This window comes from Macadamia integrifolia, chromosome 13 (assembly GCF_013358625.1).
Source record: "Macadamia integrifolia cultivar HAES 741 chromosome 13, SCU_Mint_v3, whole genome shotgun sequence".
Lineage (NCBI taxonomy): Eukaryota > Viridiplantae > Streptophyta > Magnoliopsida > Proteales > Proteaceae > Macadamia > Macadamia integrifolia.
The window spans coordinates 26,823,239-26,843,838 of record NC_056569.1 but is presented as its reverse complement, the minus strand read 5'-3'; the positions used below and the strand labels follow the sequence as shown (position 1 = coordinate 26,843,838).

At 38.7% G+C, this 20,600-nt stretch overlaps 1 protein-coding gene and 1 non-coding gene across 8 annotated transcripts in view; both read right to left on the bottom strand.

Moving 5' to 3' along the window:
• Positions 1-5,769: 5,769 nt before the first annotated feature.
• On the bottom strand, positions 5,770-5,851 carry TRNAS-UGA. The gene has a single exon. It is a non-coding gene; the product is annotated as a tRNA-Ser (tRNA).
• An 8,185-nt stretch (positions 5,852-14,036) lies between these two features.
• Positions 14,037-20,600, bottom strand: part of LOC122058590 (DDT domain-containing protein DDB_G0282237-like) — a 20,578-nt gene continuing 14,014 nt past the window's right edge. For 6 of the 7 annotated variants that reach the window (XM_042621224.1, XM_042621226.1, XM_042621225.1 and 3 more), the window contains one exon: positions 19,972-20,531. In XM_042621224.1, the coding sequence (XP_042477158.1) occupies positions 20,384-20,531 (148 nt within the window). In that variant the 3' untranslated portion in view covers positions 19,972-20,383. Of the gene's footprint in view, positions 14,388-19,971; positions 20,532-20,600 lie in introns of those variants that run through there. The other variant, XR_006133849.1, reaches the window with a different exon arrangement.

Sequence of the window (20,600 nt, the reverse complement as noted above, 5' to 3'; positions counted from 1 at the left end):
GCACTGGCTCGGACTTGTCGGGCCAGCCGGTGTTTAAGGTCACCCGTGCCATCATAGCCCATAAGGAACCCGCTCTAATTTCCTCTAGCTCAGTTCCTGCATGGTTAAACCGGTTCAACCGCGAAATCAGATCGGGTTTAAGAAGCGGGGTATTACAATAGCTATGATAGAGAAAATGGAATCTCTACAGAAGAACAAGACTTGGGAGATTGTGGAAAAACCCAAGGGAAGAAAAATCATTGGGTGTAAATGGGTCTTTCGTAAGAAAAAGGCAGCATCTGAGAAGGAGCGTGAAAGGTATAAGGCCAGACTTGTAGCCAAGGGCTATGCATAGAAGGAGGGGATAGACTACAATGAAATATTTTCTCCGGTGGTGAAACACACTTCGATCAGGGTACTACTTGCTTTGGTGGCCATGTATGATTTAGAGCTTGAACAACTTGATGTGAAAACTGCATTTCTTCATGGTGACTTGGAGGAACAGATTTACATGGAGCAGCCTGAAGGTTTCAAGGTGCAGGGAAAGGAAGACCATGTTTGTTTGCTTAAGAGGTCGCTTTATGGCCTTAAGCAATCTCCTAGGCAGTGGTATAAGCGTTTTGATTCCCACATGATGAAGATTGGCTACACAGGAAGTGAGTATGATAGTTGTGTTTATTATAAAGTATCAAGTGATAATTCCATTATTTTGTTGATGCTTTATGTTGATGACATGCTCATTGCTGCAAAGAACAAACATGATATAGTCTCTTTGAAGTCTTTGTTGAGTGCTGAATTTGAGATGAAGGATCTTGGTGCCGCTAAGAAGATCCTTGGCATGGAAATCCTTAGAGATAGAAATGCAGGTAAACTTTGGGTAACTCAGAAGAGGTATATTGAAAAGGTGCTAGAGCGTTTCAATATGGAAAAGGCCAAGCCGGTTAGCACTCCGTTAGCTGGCCACTTCAAGTTATCTGAAAGGGAATGCCCTGCAACACATGAGGAGGTGGAGCAGATGTCTCAAGTCCCTTATGCTAGCGCAGTTGGGAGTCTCATGTATGCTATGGTTTGTAGCAGACCGGATTTGTCTCATGCAGTCAGTGTTGTTAGCAGATACATGAGTAATCCAGGGAAGGAGCATTGGAATGCAATTAAGTGGATCTTCAGATATTTGAGCAAGACTAAAGATATAGGTGTTATGTTCAGTGGCAAGGGAAGTTCTACAGAATTGGCAGGTTATGTTGATTCTGACTATGCCGGTGATTTAGATAAGAGGAGGTCTACTACAGGGTATGTGTTTACATTGGCTGGTGGACCTATTGTTGGGTCCCGATTGACACTGAGAGGGGGGGTGAATCAGTGTGCCAAATATTATTTCACTTTCCAACTGTACCCCTGATGTGGCAATCACTATTTGCACTTCAATAGCACAGTCTATTGATGCTGCCCAGAGCTGCTATGTATACTACTGACCATTTTTACTGTTGCATGAAACTTACTCACATAACCTGTATTGCTGCCCAGAGTTGTCTCATAAACCTCACACGGTAATCACTGTCATATACATACACAGTCGTATGCACATCCACACTGCACCACCAAGTGGTCAGGTCTACCAGATGTACACACCCATTCTGCAGCCAAGCACTCCAATCCACAATACAAATACGAGCATACACATCCACAACACAAGAAATACGTGCTTCGGCCAGTTGCCTACATGCACGGAGTAATGCCCACTGTCGGGCTCAGCATTTACTCAATACTAATTATGACTGCACCCACAGCCAAGGGAACACATTCCCAGTTTCCACCAATGACATACAATGGCTAGGTCTTCACCCTAGTTTTCTCAGAATGATCTGAGAGGCCGCACCCACGGCAAATAGGTTTAGGTAGTTGTACCTACCAAGGAACACATAACCCCTGTGTCCAGCACCCACTGAACACCAATAAAATAAAGTTGGGCTTATAACAATGCCCTATAGTGAAGCACTCATACATGCAAATTTCCCCAAATAGACTACAACTATCACTTAGGCATTTTATCAAACATCTTGCCTACAATGATTTATAATAATGGAAATTTGGAAAAAGTGAGGTTACCTTGGCAAGGAGTAACCGTCGGAGATGCAATATGTCGATCTCCACTTGATGCGGACCACAATCACGTTGTCTCGGTGCCGCCAATGCTTCAACCCCGGTTGGCACTTGGGTTTCTTGAAGCAACTCACAAGAACCAAATTCTAGGTTCTTCTTCTTCTTCTTCTTCTTTCTTTTCTCCTTGTCTTTACTTTCATGGAGTAACAATGGCATTCACATTCACACACACACAAAGAGAGGAAAAAAACTTCTTCTCTATTTCCCTCTTCTTCTCTTCTCTTCTATTTTCTTTTCTTTTCTCTTGGCAACAACCAATAGAACTTGCTACCTTGGTTTTCAGTAGCTTCCTAAGCCTCTAATGGGGGCTATGGATGAAGTGCAAGAGGATGGAAGTCTTTCATTCAAACCCTTAACCTTCCACGAGCTTCAACTCGTTTTTCCGACCACCTCAGCAACCCCTCTGCCTTATTTCTTCCTTCTGATGTGTAGAGCTCGGAGAGATGAAGAATCTCCAACTTGAATCACTCAAATCGGAGTTAAGATGAGGGAGATATGGCCATTTGAAATTGGACCAACCAGAACACTCAAAATGGAATCTTCGGAGGTTGGCGTAGGCTATGCCGGCGGCGCACACAACAGGGGCGAAATCTGGGCCATCGGATTAATCCAAATCCACTTTTAATCTCAGCCGTTAAATTATTCAAACGGCTAATAAATCTTGACCGTAAGATTAGAATAATCGAGTCAACTGATGATGTCACTGTGATGCAAGCGCTGACATCGTCAGATACGTTGTCGACGCACCATTGGGTACGTCAGCACAAAATACGGTAGTTGTTGGCTATCTCTCATGATGGCTGAAATAGATTACAACCGTTGGATCAAGATCTTTAGATCTAATTTAATCTAGATCTCATGAGATCAAATTAAATGGCATCTATCTGTAGCCCTTTTTGCACATGCGTAACACTATAGCAAATATGATCAAGTGAAGCACCAAACCATTATATATAATACACTCCACAAATGAGAAGCCTCGGATAAGCATCTATCTCGTCCGTGTCAGCACAAAATCTCAGTAGCCTTTGGATGGGCATCAAGCCTACATGGTTGAATCTTGACCATCCATTTCACTTCCCTTTACTCCTCTTTATTACAATCAAGCCCCTGCCTCCATATATTTCAGTGCTTAAAGACCCCTTGCAACTCAGACCTTCAAAATCTTGAAATTACACAAAAGCCCTTCAAATTTCAAAAATAAATTCCGAAAAACCCACCCAACACCGAGAGTAATGATGGATTTTCGGTTTGGATTTTCGAACCGACTTTACGGAAATACTTATAACTTTTTTCATACGATATCCGATCGAGATGAAACGAAGTGCGTTGGAATCGTAACTGGATGCTCTATGACTTTTCAGAAGACTCAATCATCTGAATCATCCATGTAAAAAGGCCAAAATGCCCCTACACTTTTCCAATGACGTATCTTTCTCATACGGAATCGGAATGCGATGAAATCAGAACCGTTGGAAAGATTGCATTTTTTTCGTATTGTTACATGTAGAACACTTCCTTTAAAAAATTCATCTTCAATGCCAAAACTACCCTTGACTGCCATAAATGCCGTAACTTCTTCATACGGTATCGGAATGTGACGAAATCAAATGCTCTGGACTAGGTAAATTACAATCTATCTTTTTCATGAAGAACCGATCTTCCAAAACGTCATTTTCATTTTCAAAAATGCCCTCAATCGTAAATAGGCCAATTTTGCAAGTTTTGACCCAGAAACCCGCACCACCTATTAATGATGTATTAAACCACTCCATGCATACCAAGCTACTCTGTTATCTCATCGGTGACATTGGACACTGCCATGTCATCATTTTCATCCACGTCACCCAAACTGGTCACGTCATCACCGCCACGTGGCCGAGTTGCCAACAAGGACAACTATAAAACAACACCTATATCATGGAGGGCGATGCTTCAGTCTACAATTGCATTGTCCACTACAGAGGCAGAGTACATGGCAGCAGTTGAGGCTGCCAAGGAAGGAGTCTGGTTGGCTGGACTAGTTAGTGAGTTGGGGTTGGAGCAAGGAGGTACAGTGTTACATTGTGACAGTCAAAGTGCCATACATCTTGCAAAGAATCAGGTGCTTCATGCAAGGACAAAGCATATTGATGTGAGATTTCACAAGATCAGGGAGCTTGTGTCAGAAGGCAGTATTCACTTGAGAAAAATTCATACAGATCTCAATCCTGCAGATATGTTTACAAAGCCAGTTACTACAGAGAAGTTCGAGTCCTGTTTGGACTTGATTAATATTACTCATTGTTGAAGATGAGGGACGCACCAAACAGGTGCGGGTTTGTACCTATAATGAGGTACAATGATGAAGACGTCTACAAGTTATCTTTACATGAGGCTCGACAGAATTCAAGCCAAGGTGGAGATTGTTGGTGTATGATGTCTTGTATTCCGTCGCAGTTTAATCCAGGGAGTACTGGTGCAACACCTAGACAGGCAGGACGGCGGTCCCGCTAGCCGGTTAGCGGGCCATGGGGGTTGCAAGGGGGACAGGAGGCCCCCTGCATAGCAAGGGGTGTAGGGGGGCACAACCCCCCGCTCGAATTTTTTATTTGAGGGCAATTGTAATTTAATCCGGATTAGGGTGGCAATTGTAGTTTAATCCGGATTAGGGTTTTTCGCTATATATTTGTAGCGAGGGTTTCTTTCTCTGGAATGCAAGCAATACAGAGATGTGTGAGGAAGAGCGTTGTAACCCTATTCTCCATTGATAGTGAAGCAGGATCTCATCTCACCGGGGACGTAGGCAACTTTGCCGAACCTCGTAAAATCTGTGTGCATTGTTTGTTTTATTTTTCCATTATCTTCTGCATCGTTTTGGGGTTGCGTTTCTACAACTACATTGGCTCTTTAATCTTTCAATAGCTTCTTCATGGGTTCATTTTGCTTTCTTTGAAATATTAGGATGGATGTTAGAAGTCCCTCTAGCTAGACCATTAATTTGTTCTTCATCTGTTCCTATAGACATGCATAATGTCTTCCAAATCCCACCTTAGAACTTTCGCCGTCACCCTCCTTCCCTGGAAAAAGAAATAAATAAAGAAAGAAAGAAGGGAACGAGGAGCCAATATCCATTTTGGGTCAAACCAAAATCCCACTATATTTGAAATCATGGTGATGCAATGGCTGATTTATTTGTTTTCTCTTTATCCTCAAATTCAAAATTTGATTTTAATTTTTTTTTATTGTTTATTGTTTATTGTTTATTTATTTATTTATTTTTAATTCAATTTTGATTTGAGTATCGAAAGTCCACTAGGCCTAGCCTGATCTCATATTTTTTTAAAAGCGCATCAATATATCATTTGTACTATTTTCTTTTTTTCTTCTTGACTGCCAAACATAGCCTCAAGGATGAGGCATCGTATTCTCAACATTGATACTATATTGGCTCTTTAAGAACTTCATGGGTTGCTTTTTTCTTTCTTTGAAACATTAGGAGGATAGCAGAAGTCCTTCTAGCTAGACTATGAATTTGTTGTTCGTCAGTTTGTATAACAACACATAATGTCTTCCCAATTCCATAAAAAAAAATTTAATAAAAAATAAAAAATAAAAATTGAATAAGTGATAAAAATAGTTCATCAACGTCATCGATAGCAGGGTTCGAACCTGCACGGGCGAAGCCCAACAGATTTCAAGTCTGTCTCCTTAACCACTCGGACATATCGACAATTTATATGAATGGATCTTATATTTATAACATGTAAATGATTTTCATACCTCAGTCCCCCGAAAAATTTTGGGCTGAGACCTGTGAGAGATTTATTTAAAGAGTCCAATGATTCCGTTGGCAATGATGGATTGGAAATTTAATTGGGGCACCAAGCTTCCAAACAAAGCAGTTGTTAGAGAGAGACAATGGTATCATCCAATTGACCTTATTTGTTCGCTCTAATTCCACGCACCATTGACGCCTTGGACATCCTTCGATAAATCTGGAATGATACGATAGATAAGCAAGGATGACACACACAAATCGAGAAATGGTTTTTATTTTATCGAAGCAATCATAGTAACACTAATGCACGAGATCCCATCAAATTTATGCATTTTTTAAGTTCAAATTCTACTGTCAACGTCCCTCCCTATACTCTTTCTCCTTTGAAAAAAAAAAGAAAAAGAAAAAAAGAAAAAAGATGGTTTCTCTTTAAGCGATACCATAAGTCCATGACATGGTTATTTTATCTCCTGCCTTTGCATGTGTTTGCTGAATTATTGAATTATAGTGTTTTAAGGCCCCCCCCCCAACTAATGTACTTGAATATGATCGACCGGTGACCACTGAAGAAGTGACATTGGACGGATTAGAGTCTACCTTCACCATCTAACACGTGTCCAATGACCTCCATGATAGAAAATAAATACATAACGATTTATGAAGATCGATAAGCATGCACAACAAACACTACAAAAAAACACGTTTTAGGCATACCTGAATCCATGGCTGAAGAATAAGAACTCCTCCATGTCTTCTTGTATGCTCCTCGTACAACACGATCAATGTTGGTCTGGTCTACCCTCTTTCCCTTTTGCTTTTGGTCGTTAGCATCACTTAATGGGTCAGTGGTAACTATATATAGGGGTGAGGGTAGGGACCAACCTTGCAATAAAATTAGTGTTTTCTCTCCATTAAGGAAACAATACCTTAGGTCTACACATAGTAATAAATAATTCATACAATTAAGGTGTGTTAATAGAATCCATTATCTCCATAGAGATCACTTACCAATAATATTGGATTCTTTCTGCTTACTCCATCTGTAGTCAACACCACTAAACCGATTTTGAAAACAAATCTTTGACTATGTTAGCCCACCTAATAGGAAATCTTACAATCTCCCACTTGGACAGCATATGTCAAAAGTTTTAAATTTTAAAATTTATTTAAAACGACTCTTCGGTTTAGATAAACTGAATGTGGCCACAAACAAAACAGTGTCGAATGGAGTGCACCTTAAACCAAATTTCTTGGTCTGAATGAGAATTACAAACACCCAACCATATTGATCATCACATCTAAAGCGATATGAGACCACACACATCAAAGTGCTCATAACATCACCGACTTGGGCTGAACAGTATCAAAATGTGGTATGGAAATGACATGCAATAGTGATCATCATGTCTATTTTCAAATTGGTCCTGGCTCTAAAACCAAATGAGCTCTATGAGACAGATACCGAAGGTCTCATTAACCATAAGCGTCTCCCAAACGCTCAAGCTTCAATCAAAGAAGCTCATTGGGACTTGGTCCGGATGTCCCACAACACTAGCACTAGACCTCAATCAAACGAGGCTTTGCTAGCGACTGGATGTGTGTGTATTAACTGGAACCTCAGATACCGAATAAGGTAAATACACCACATATAACCTCAATTTTCTGTAGGAGGCAAATAAATAAGTGTATATACGTAAACAAATGGCCATAATAAAAATGCATATATATTCTTGAGAACAATAATAATGCATTATATATAAAATAAAACTGAAAGTTAAATGCGAACATATTGCACGAAACTCCCACTAATAAAATGCATCAAAAGAACTAACAAGTCCCATATTAGTGACATGCTCTTGAAAGACTTTTGGAGTCAAGCCCTTAGTAAGAGGATCTGCAATCATGTTTTCTGTAGCAATATATTCCATTGTAATCTGTGACTCTTGAGCTTTCTCTCTGACAAAAAATTACTTAATGTCAATGTGTTTAGAGTCTGAAGAACTTTTACTGTCATGAGAGAAACAAACCGTAACGGAGTTGTCACAGAACATCCTCAATAGTTTAGATATAGAGTCAACAATCTGTAGCCCTGAGATACAATTCCTTAACTATAAAGCTTGAACAATGGCTTCATAACACATCACATACTCAGCTTGCATAGTAGAAGATGCAGTGAGTGTCTGCTTGACACTCTTCCAAGATATAGCCCTACCTGCCACCACAAAAACATATCCAGAAGTAGACTTGAGGTCATCTAGACATCCAGCAAAATCTGCGTCAGTGTAACCGACTACATCAAGTGAATCGGTTCTTCTATAAGTAAGCATAAAATCCTTAATGCCCTACAAATATCTCATGACTTTCTTAGCAGCTACCCAATGTGCTTCACCAGGGTTGCTCAAATATCTCCCAAGTACACTAATAACATAGGCAATGTTAGGCCGTGTACAAACTTGAGCATACATCAAACTACCAACAACAGATGCATAAGGTATGTTCTTTATCTGATTGCACTCCAATTCTGTCTGTGGACATTGAGACTTGCCAAATTTATCCCCTTTTACAACTAGAGCCGTACTAGGGGAACATGCTAACATATTAAACCTTTTTAATATCCTCTCAATGTAACATTTCTAAGACAAACCAAGAATGCCACAAGACCTATCACGACGAATCTCAATGCCCAAAACATAAGAGGCCTCACCAAGATCCTTCATATCAAAGTGACTTGATAATAATCATTTTTTCTCATGCAAAAGATCAACATTATTGTTGACAAGAAGAATATCATCAACATAAAGCACAAGGAAAATGAACTTACTCCCACTGATCTTCAGATAAATACACTGGTCCATAAGATTTTCTTTCAAACCACAAGAAGTGACAACTTCATCGAACTTAAGATACCACTGTCCAGATGCCTGTTTCAAACCATAAATAGATTTCTTGAGTTTGCACACAAGGTGCTCTGTATCAACTTGCCTGAAGCCAAGGGGTTGTTGCATGTAAACATCCTCTTCAAGATCTCCATTTAGGAATGTTGTTTTGACATCCATCTGATGAAGTTCCAAATTAAAATGTGCTACTAAAGCTATGATGATTTTGAAAGAATCTTTTGTTGAGACTGGTGAGAATGTTTCCTTGTAATCTATGCCCTGTCTTTGACTGAATCCTTTTGCTACAAGTCTAGCATTGTAACGCTCAATTTCACCTTTAGAGTTCCTTTTGGTCTTGAAAATCCATTTACAATCAATCGGTCTACATCCTTTTGGTAATTCAATAAAATTCCAAACATCATTAACAGACATAGAATTCAATTCATCTTGCATGGCAACCATCCACATTGATGAATTGAGATCATTGGCAGCCTGGTCAAAACTGATTGGATCTGAATCCAAAGTAATATCAAACTCATGTTCTTGTAAATAAACAACATAGTCATTAGATATGGCAGGCCTACGAGTTCTCTCTGATTTCCTCAAGGGAACATCAACAACAATATTGTCCTGAATCTCATCAACAACAGGGGGTGCAGGCTCAACCACTATAGGTTGCACAGGTTCTTGAATGGGGACATTCTCTTGTTCATTGTGAGGCTGTAATATAGTAGATGGCAGTGTCACAGGCATAGGTACAAGAACACGTTCCTCCTCAAAAACAAAGTTACGTGGTTGAGCAGACTGAAAATCTAAATCATCCTCAAAGAAAACTGCCCGATTTGATTCCACTACTCTAGTAGAATGTGTAGGACAATAGAATCTATATCCTCTTGATCTTTCAGAATAACCGATAAAATGACCACTAATGGTCCTTGGATCAAGCTTCCTCATCTGAGGATTGTAAGGTCTCACCTCTGCAGCACATCCCCATATATGAAAATGAGATAAATTTGGCTTCTTACCAGTCCACAATTCATAGGGAGTTCTGGGAACAGACTTGCTAGGCACTTTATTCAAAATATATACTGTTGTTTTCAAAGCATCACCCCATAAGAAATCAGGTAAAGTTGAATTACTTATCATGCTTCTCACCATATCCATAAGGGTACGGTTTCTCCTTTTAGTCACCCCATTCTGCTCAGGTAAACTAGGCATAGTGTACTGAGCGTCAATACCACATTCTTGTAAGAATCTGGAAAATGGTCCAGAGTTACGCACAGTTTCATCATATCTATCATAAAACTCTCCACCTCGATCAGATCTCATACTTTTTATCTTTTTTTCCCTTTTAAGTTCTACCTCTGCTTTAAAAACTTTGAAAGCATCTAAGGATTCAGATTTTTCTTGAATAAGGTAAATAAAACCAAAACGGAAAAAATCATCGATGAAAGTAATAAAATATCTGTATCCACCCATGGTAGTAGGAGTGAATGGACCACAAATATCAGTATGAATCAGCTCCAATGCTTCATCCTTCCTGGTTGCACCTTTCTTTTTAGCTCTAGTGTGTTTTCCCTTAATGCAATCCATACAAATTCCAAAATCTAAAAAATTCAATTGAGGAAATGTACCATCCTTAATCAATCGTTCTATCCTCTGTTTGAAAATATGTCCTAAACGTTTATGCCACAACATAGAAGAATTTTCATCCAATCTAGCACGTTTAGGATTTGTAACCACATAATTTATAACAGAAGAAGTGTTGGCATATTTGGAAGAATTAATATCCAAATCAAATTTATAAAGACCATCACATAACAAGGCAGATCCAACCATAAGAGAACCAGAATAGAGAGTAAGTTTTCCATTGCCAATATTAAAAGTGTAACCACAACTGTCAAGTTTAGATACCGAAACAAGTTTTCATCTAAACGACGGTACATAAACCACATCATTCAAATTCAAAACAAACCAGTGGATAAAAGTAATCTAACTACTCCTATAAATTCAACTTTGGTCTTATCTCCATTTCCCATGTAGATCATCATCTCTCCCTCACTTGGTTTCCTCCTGCTTCTTAATTCCTGCAAACAATTAGTGATGTGAATAGTTGCTCCAGTATCAATCCACCACGAATCAAGGGGAAACATCTACAAGATTGGATTCAAGACACACTAGAGCTAAAGATGTACCTTTCTTTTCAAGCCATTTCTTATAGCCATAGCAATCTGTCTTCATATGTCCATCCTTTTTGCAGAAGAAACACTTTCCCTTAAAAGCCTTAGTCTTTGGTTTCAGATTCTGATCGGTATTCTGTTCTATTTTTCCTGATTTTTCTTGCTTGTTGCCTTTCCAATTTTTCTTGAATTTCTTCTTACCCCCATTATTGGAAACAAAATAAGCAGAATTAAATTTTTCTTTCTTCTTTCTTTCCTCTTCCTATACCAATATTGAAGTCATGTCCTCAAGATTCCACTCCAATTTTTGGGCTTTATAGGAGGTCTTAAGAGTACCAAACGATGATGGAAGTGATTTCATAATTTTTCACATAAGGAAAGAATCAGATATCTTCACTTCCATCTCGCCCAACGTGGCAGCATAATTGGTCATTTTCATAATGTGATCACGTACTCCACTTGTGCCATCATATCGAGTGGATAAGAACCACCCCAAATATGTTCCCTTCTCAGCCTTATCAAATTTGGTAAACTTTGTATCAACAGCTGCAAGAAAATCCTTAGCATTTTCTTTCGAAGGCACACTTTTCTTAATGGTCTTGTCCATAGTATGCTTCATAACAATCAGACACAATCTGTTGGACTCCTCCCACTTTTCATAAAGTGCTTTTGCAGTAGCATCACTCTCAGTTGTGGGCTCGGGGGGTTATTAGTTCTCAGGGCATAATCGAGTCTCATGATTGCAAGAGACACAGTAAGAGTCTATCCACTTCTCAAAATTGAAACCATTCAGGACTTTGATGAAAGATAATTGGGAAGTCATATTTGGCAATAATAATTACCAAAACATACAATATGCAATAACCAAAAGCATATCAACATCCCAATAATATAATGAAAACTGACTAATTAGGGCTTATTAATTAGATTTATCCCAATATCAATTTTAACAATTGTATGAAAAACATAAACTGGGAAAAGATCCAGTATCATTGGGGTTACACCTGTGGTGGCAAGATCGCCCAACATGCAGTGAAATCTTTCACATATAAGGCGAGACGCAAAAAAAATAACACCATATTGTAGATTCCATCACCTGTGGTGGCAAGAGAAGAATCTCCAAAATAGTGAAGCTTAAAATGTCACCCTCACACCATCAAGCAAAACCGACTAAACGAAGACTCACCTGTGTTAGCAAGAGCACATCGTTCACCATATGGCTTTCTTGATTGCAATCCATCCGGATGGTCTATAGTGATTCCGCATCTTTAGGAATTAGCCCACTAAGTGGAAGTCTAATATCTAAAATTACGAAAACTCTATAGACCTAGATTGCTACTGTATGCCTTTTTTTTTTTTAAATCAGATGATTGTATAATAATATGGAACACAAAAGCACATAAAACTTATAGTGTTGACATCCATAGGTGTTCCTATCGTGACAGAACAAAATATCACAAGGCAAAATAATCTGATAAAAAAAAAAAAGATCCACAATGAAAAGTTGAATCATATATGCCAAAATCAATAATCATATATGCCAAAAACAATATTCATAAAAATAATAAAAAAAAAATTTGTACGATTTCTCTAACAGAGAAACAAACCCAATAAAAGTAACTTTTTTTTATTAACGTGTGTAACTTTTGACCCTTCTTATATAATATAATATATTATATATAATGAATAATAATAAATCAAAACACAAAAAAAAAACTTGGTACTGTTTCTCTAAAAGACAAAACCAAAACCAATAAATTGTGAATAGTGCCACTGAATAGTAATAGTAAATAGTGATTGTGTGGCAGCCACTCATGTGCGATTTGTCTAAAAACAAAACCAAAACCAATAAAGTGTGAATAGTAATAGTAAATAGTGATTGTGTGGCAGCCATTTATGCACATAGTGAATGAGAAAAAATATTTTGGTACGATTTCTCTAAAAGACAAAACTAAAACCGAGCCTGGATTTTCAGCCTTTCCCTTCATCTGTCTCGTCTCATCTCACCCTTTTTTTTTTTTTTTTTTTTTTAAATCTAATGGTCACGGTTTTCCAATACAACCCTAAAACAGATTTGAAAAACAGAACAACAAACATGATCGACATAAAGTCACCATTGTAAATCATGTTTAACATCATAATAAAATTAACAGCCTATCGATCTCTATGAACGAGGCTCTGATACCATTGATAGAAAATAAATACTGAACGATTCATGAAGATCGATAAGCATACACAACAAACACTACAAAAAAATAAGTTTTAGGCATACTTGAATCCATGGCTGAAGAATAAGAATTCCTCAATGTCTTCTTGTATGCTTCTCGTACAACACGATCAATGTTGGTCTGGTCTACCCTCTTTCCCTTTTGCTTTTGGTCGTTAGCATCACTTAATGGGTCAGCGATAACTATATATAGGGGTAAGGGTAGGGACCAACCTTGCAATAAAATTAGGGTTTCCTCCCCATTAAGGAAACAATACATTAGGTCCACACATAGTAATAAATATTTTATACCATTAAGGTGTGCTAATAGAATCCAATATCTCCATAGAGATCACTTACCAATAATATTGGATTCTTTCTGCTTATTCCATCTGTAGTCAACACCACTAAACCGGTTTTAGAAACAAATCTTTGACTATGCTAGCCCACTTAATAGGAAATCTTACACTCCCCGTCAAGCAGCATAGTTGTTACAATTGTAACCTTCAAAGGGATAACCGCCATGACTCTCCATTACTGCTCATCACAATGAGTGAGGCTTGAGGGCCACCCACGACGAGGAAGATGAGCAACTAGCTCTAGCAACCGCATCAAGGATGAGGAAGGATAAAAAGGGAAGAAGAGATCGAAAGTTAGGTATGTTCACTCATGCACAATGGCTCTACTCTGTTTTCCCTAATCTTCACTGATTGCTCTGATTTTTTACTTAAGGAACGGAGAGTCCCCTACAAGTGTCACGCCTCAAACCTGAGTAAAATGTATAATACTGACCCTCACAATCCGTGGTAACGGTTGCTTTAATATCTTTCACTTCACTCTCTCAACAAAACAAGATTCATCCAAAGACTTGATATAATAAAAGGCTCACAATTTCTTTTTCTTACTTAAAGTCCATAGTTCAACATGTAATTATTTGTTCGTCAACTACTGGTGACCATGAACAGACATGATACCCTAATAATGTCTATATCAACTAATTTCATATCCATCTACCAAACCAAATAAGTCAATTACAACTTATGAACAGACATGATACCCTACTAATGTCTATATCAACTAATTTCATATCCATCTACCAAATCAAGTAAGTCAATTACAACTTATTCTAAATAATTACTGAAATATAAGTGAAAATAAAATCCAAAAGGAAGTAATATGCCACCTCCTCAAATCCTTCTCAGCTCTAGCAACCTATGATTACTAACCTGTAAGAAAAAATGATGGCGTAAGCTAATATCCCAGTGAAGTGAACATAGCATACCAATAAAACATGAGTTCATGCAATTTGAACGCACTTAATTCATTTATAAGGCAAATCATAAACACATGCATGATTTTCATTTCATGGAGAAAATAAAAAAATTTGATAATTGTCATAAACTTCCATGACATGCATTTTGAGACAAATAAAAGGGAAAAAAAACTTTCACAACAATTCACAAGCCTAAGTCTTCTTGGTGCACTGCCAAAATGAGCAACATAGGGTGAGGTCTCACCAAGCATCATCATCTTAGGATCTACTCCTGATTCCGGTCACCGTAGCATTGGGGAGGATCCCACTCTCTCTACATCAAATGATCTACTCCTGATTCGAGTCACCATAGTTCTGGGGAGGATCTTTGGTCTACTTCTGGTTCTCTATGCCTCATATGATCTATTTCTGATTCTAGTCAACATAGCATTATCTATGGTCTACTCCTTGTTCCAATAGGACAAAACCAGCTACTCTTAACAGGATCTATATACTCGTGGTACGTGATACTTTTGATATACCAGAAGGTACTATATCAAGGGGTGTGTCTTTGTTGTCCATTACTCTAGACTACACACAAGGTTAGACAATTGGTCACGAGGGTGGATGGATCTGTTCAGTGAGTGTGTGCATAAGTGTAGTGCGAGAAGTGATAATCAATCATTCTCAAAACACCATAACGTGCACAGATCTCCCCGAGGGTACTAGCACGATAATGGACATCTTCGCCATACGATTGCACTTAAGGCACTCTTGTACAGGAAATGGTTATCATCTGTTCTCAAAGTACTTAGTATAACATGCATGGATCTCCTCGGGGGTGCTGGCACGGCATAGAGTAGCTTCATAAGATGATTTCACTTCGAACACGATGCATAATGCAATTAGTATATACAATTACAAACATGAGTTAACTAAGCATGTTTTTTAACAAATGATTGTGAAGGGAGAATGTTCTTGCATTTTATGATAACATCTAGTGTTGGAAGTTTGACATCATTCCTTAGTGGAGTTGCCATTGTGAGGGTAATGGCCGAGAGACCCTATCTTTCTTTTGGTGGGTATCTACAGGCCCCACACCGTTGCATCCCTGCTCGGGGACAAGTGGGGGCCTATTTCATAGATGGCTCCCTCTCCTAATCCTCAAGGGGAGGGGGTTTCTGAGATGGAGTATTAATGATTGGCAAATATTGGGTATTGGAAACATAAGATTTGGAGTCGCCACCTAGGGTTAGGGCCTAGGACCCGATGGTGGGCTTGATCCATGAGGAAAGAGCCTGAGAATTGGCTAGCCCAGAGATGAGGGTAAGTGCCAAGTTGCGGAATTGGAAAGGTGTTAGGCACCCACTCCACCCGGTTGAATCAATATTCCTACTAGATGCTTAAGAATGAACATTCTCCCCTAATTAGTCATACACCACATGTATGGCTAAGTTATTACTACCCTATTATATACACTACCACATGTAAGTTAAAGAGTCTACATTATTACTAGTTGTGCTGAGAATTTGTACCTGTGCTCCACCCTTATTTTGGATCGAGAGAGTTGGTCCCCTACTGGTGCAGTCACGGGCTTTAACAGATGTTCCTCAGCTCATGTGGAAGTGGATTTGACCATCTAATTTCCCTCTTTGGAGATTTTGGTCTTCCTACGACCCTTCACAACTTTTAGAATTCTATGAGAATTTCGGCACAGGTTCGAGATCCTGGGATGATACCGATGGATTTAAAAGATTATGGAGAAGAAAATACTTTCTAAGGAATTCCTAAAAGTTGGGATTTTTTTGGTATTTTTGGATTTTTTGTGTTTTGGCACACAAACCAAGGTAATAGAACCGGTGAGTATTTTGATAGAATTTCGGCTAGTAGTGGGAGTTAGGATTGGAAAATGAAGTTGGACGACTTTCTCCACAATCTAGGACACTTGGGAGGGTAGACAACTCATAAGAAGAGGAGTAGGTAATAAACTGCCATAAGGGAGGGGCTATTAAATGACTCTGAAGGCCCATACATATGGGTTTCATGTGGGGGTGCAAGTTTGGCCCTGACGGCCCAAACCCGCCCTTGGCCCGCCTTGATCCCAAACAAGTATCGACCCAAAATTTTTGGTCCTGAGGGCCTGCCCGACCTTGAAATTTATGACCCTGAGTCAGGGTCAGGGCGGGTAAGGGTTGATGTCATTGGCCGGCCCAGCCCGCCCTGAATCCGGCCCTGATTTTTGCCCTTGATGTTAACCCTAAATTTAACCTAATTTTATATATTGTTTGACGTTGAGTCATTGATACCTCAAAACTCCTAATATATCTTCTCACCAATCTCTCTTGCTTTTTTACCAAAAAAGAAATGATCTCTCTTGCTTTTTTTATCAAGAAATTTGTAACTTTGTATTTTGTATCTCCTCTTTATTATGAATATTTTTTATTTTTAAGTTATTTCATATTTTGCAGGGTCAGGGTCAAGGTCAAGGTCATCCTGACCCGACCCTAAAAAATAAAGGCCAATCAGGGCGAGTAAGATTTGGACTGAACCCTGAAGGGTAGGGCCAGAGTCGACCCTAAAAAATAAAGGCCAATCAGGGCGGGTAAGATTTGGACTGAACCCTGAAGGGTAGGGCCAGAGTTGAAGTTTTGCAACCCTGAGTCAAGGTTAGGGCAGGTTTGGGCCTAGTTAAGGGGACTCAAGGTTGGGCTAGGGTTTCAACCTGGACCTGTTGCACCCCTAGTTTGATGCCATGGTTCATCATGATGGGAGGTCTTAAGTACAGTCAATCATTTATTAGGAACTGTAACAAAGAGATAGCATTTGCCTAGTACATACAAATCACCACTAAAACTAATAGGGGTTTTTTTTTTTGGATAACGATGGGTATCCAGGCCTTTGTCCTGGTTAGTCCTGCAGGTCTATACTGACCTCACAATCACATGGACCAGGTCATACCGGGGTTGAATGAGAATCATTCAATTTTCACTGAAAGCAGTGAAGAACACTAAACACTCCCGTGTGAATGGCCCAAGATATGCTAGTGGGAGTCAAACTTAGGACGTCCGAGTTTACAACTAAAACTAATAGGGTCAACAATATAAACTCTAGTTTTATGCCCCTTTAAACTACATGGCCCACAAGGTAATGAAACGGTGGGAGTGTTAAACAGTTGCGAAATTGGATGAGGACTGATCTAGATACTCTAGCTGTTAGATACAGTCAAGAACCATGTAGATTGACCATATTTAATCACATTGACCACCCACTCACCAACCATTTATTGTATCTTTTTCCTCTAGTATTTTTTACCATCTAAATCTTGATTAGAATTGACTTGCGCAATTTTCCATCTAGCTATAGATTAAAACTCAGGGTAATGATAAGAGGATGATGTCCCTTTCACCAAGAAACTCCTCATGATTCTTACTTTGACTTTTCCTTTTTGGGGTGGGGAGTATAGATGCTTATCCACTAAATATACCCTCTATCTCAATTAACCTTTTTATTTATTTTTTTTTTTTTGGGAGGGACGGGGGTGGTGAGGTTTGGGGGAATAGTTTGGCCCTACCAAACACAACTAGGCATGGTGGAAGCAATGTATTAAAAACACAGATTGGAATTGGATGAATTGACTGGAAATCAACTGGGACCAATTCTGATTAAACGTGATTCTATGCATACTGAGTTAGACCGAGTGGGTACGAATTAGACCAATTCAACTCGGAACTAATGGAGACTACTCCCATACTCAGTTCCAAGATTTAAACCATGGATGGAAGAGGCAAATGACCCCATGGTTTCTATAATGCTTCTTCTCAATATTCTCTCATTGATTACAAATCCATGGCAATTCCATGCTTCCACCCCAAACCTTGGGGGGTTGCATGGACAATTGAATATACAATGAGAGGGGGTTATTTAATTTAATTTGAAATTTGATACATGTTTAATCTAGACCATATCTCCTCTATCCAACAATCAGAATAACCACATCATCTATGTATGTGACAATGAGAACCCGCAGACCTTTTATAACAACAATTATGCTCTATTACTTCTAAGATCATATGAGCACACCAATGGCTAATAAACCAACAGAACATGCTCACCAATGACTTACTACCCTATTGTTCGGTCAACCCTATTGTTCGGTCAACGGAAAATATTAAAATAATCATAATGCCTAACATCTCAATGGTGCAATCAAGTTTACTTGATACACTTATCATCAAGGTGTCCACTCTTTTTAAATGATTAAAAATTTCCCTAACTCATTAATGGTGCACCAATTATCAAAGAAGAATCCAATTAAGATCTTATCTACAAAAATACATTAAAGAGTTTCTTAATGATATGCTAGAGTTAGGCCCAATTGTAGGGTTTGATATTTCTGAATGACCAAAATACCTTAATTATGGAGAAAGGAAGGTCTCCTTCCCACAAACCCCCCCCCGGCTCTTTTTCTCTCTTTTTTTCTCTTTTTTTCCTCATTTTTCTTAAAGATTTGTTTCTTAGCATGTAAAACTCTTTAACTGTGGTATCAGTCAAAATTTTAAATGAAAAATAATCTTATCAACGGTGCTACAAGGTCACAAAAGAGATAAACTGTATGTCCCCTAAGTAGGAAACTCCACTTCAACAATATTTGAATTCAGGTAATTTTGAATGAATTCTTGTTTTTTAATCAAATAGAAAATTTCAATACATAAACATTAGGACCTACCCATGTATTCATTCACCATGGGCATCGGTAGTGTTAGATTACCAAGTGGGAGGTTAGTTTCGATCTCATAAATAGGGGTGAGAGTGTAATGATGAGTGAAGGGTCCAATCACATGGTCACTTCACCAGTGGAGAAGGAATGAGGAAAGCTTTCACCACCCCATTAACATATATTCTAGTAATACTAAGCCAAGTCCAAATTGGCATCTGGTAGGCGTTCTACTCACCTTTTCATAACAGAAATTGCAGAATTTATCTCCCAAATCTAATTGAATTTGAAGCTTTACCTGAACTATTGGAGCTCTAAACTTAATTGGCAAACTAGCCTCAATGTGGAGGAAGGGATGGTTGTCTCAATCGCATTTCATCATAGAAATTATCAGATTTATTTCCTCAGTCTAACTTGAGTTGAAGGTTCTTGGGTTTGCATTCCGTCGATTTAGCCGTTCCTTGTAATAGCTAAGCTCCAAATGAATTCAAATAAAGTCATTCCAAATCATTAACCATCACACACACTTGCATTTTTCCAACTCCAAGATCCAAAGACGGTCTTACTAATTTTCAAAACGCCGATTCAATAAACTACAGAGAGTGTCAGGTGACCCATAAACTAGAAAGTATGAATACCCATAGGACAGAAACCCATACAGTTTGATATTTCTGACTGATAAAAAACATTTAAGCACAAGCAAGTTTAATGGCCCTACTGCCAGGATCTTCCAGGAAGATCTCTGTCCCATTACAACCACTTTAACTGGAAAAGAAGCATATCTAATGATTTTATGGAACATGATTGAATATATTCATGATAATAGGAATTGGGGTCTACAGGATTCAAATGCAAGATTCTATACTAATTCATGTATAATTTATTGCATTAATTGCATTAACACTTCTTCTGCCCAAGTTCAATTTACAAAAGTGATTGGGAAATCATTACAACAAAACTGACAATAAGTAACCTGCAAAATTCTAGAACACAAGAGGTTTCCTTTCACCAACTCCATTTTATCTGAGTCTTGTGATTAAGTATGTCAGGCCATCTGTCCTTGGCTGTATGGTTTAAGGAATATTCTTCCATATAGATTTCAATCAAATGCAAGTCCATCATGAGGGTACTGGAACATGAAGCTCCACAAAAAATAGTGCCACCAAAGAATATAATGCTGATATAAGTTGAGATTTCTCATACCTTGCATCCACTTAATCTAGTTGAAACAACCCAGTTTCCTAATGCATCAGGTGTCAGTCCTTCCACTTGTTAACATACCGGAGGAATGCCAAAGCTGGACTGTCCCTCGGTGGGGCACGGACACGAGTCGACCTTCTACGAACAGCCTCGTCCAATACAATCTTTTGAGCAATATCCCTTGATCTGTTCTGCAATGCAGGGCTGTGAAATTGCAAATGGCATGAATTAGTAGGTAAGTAAAACTATGGAAAATGTAAAGGGAAAAATGAA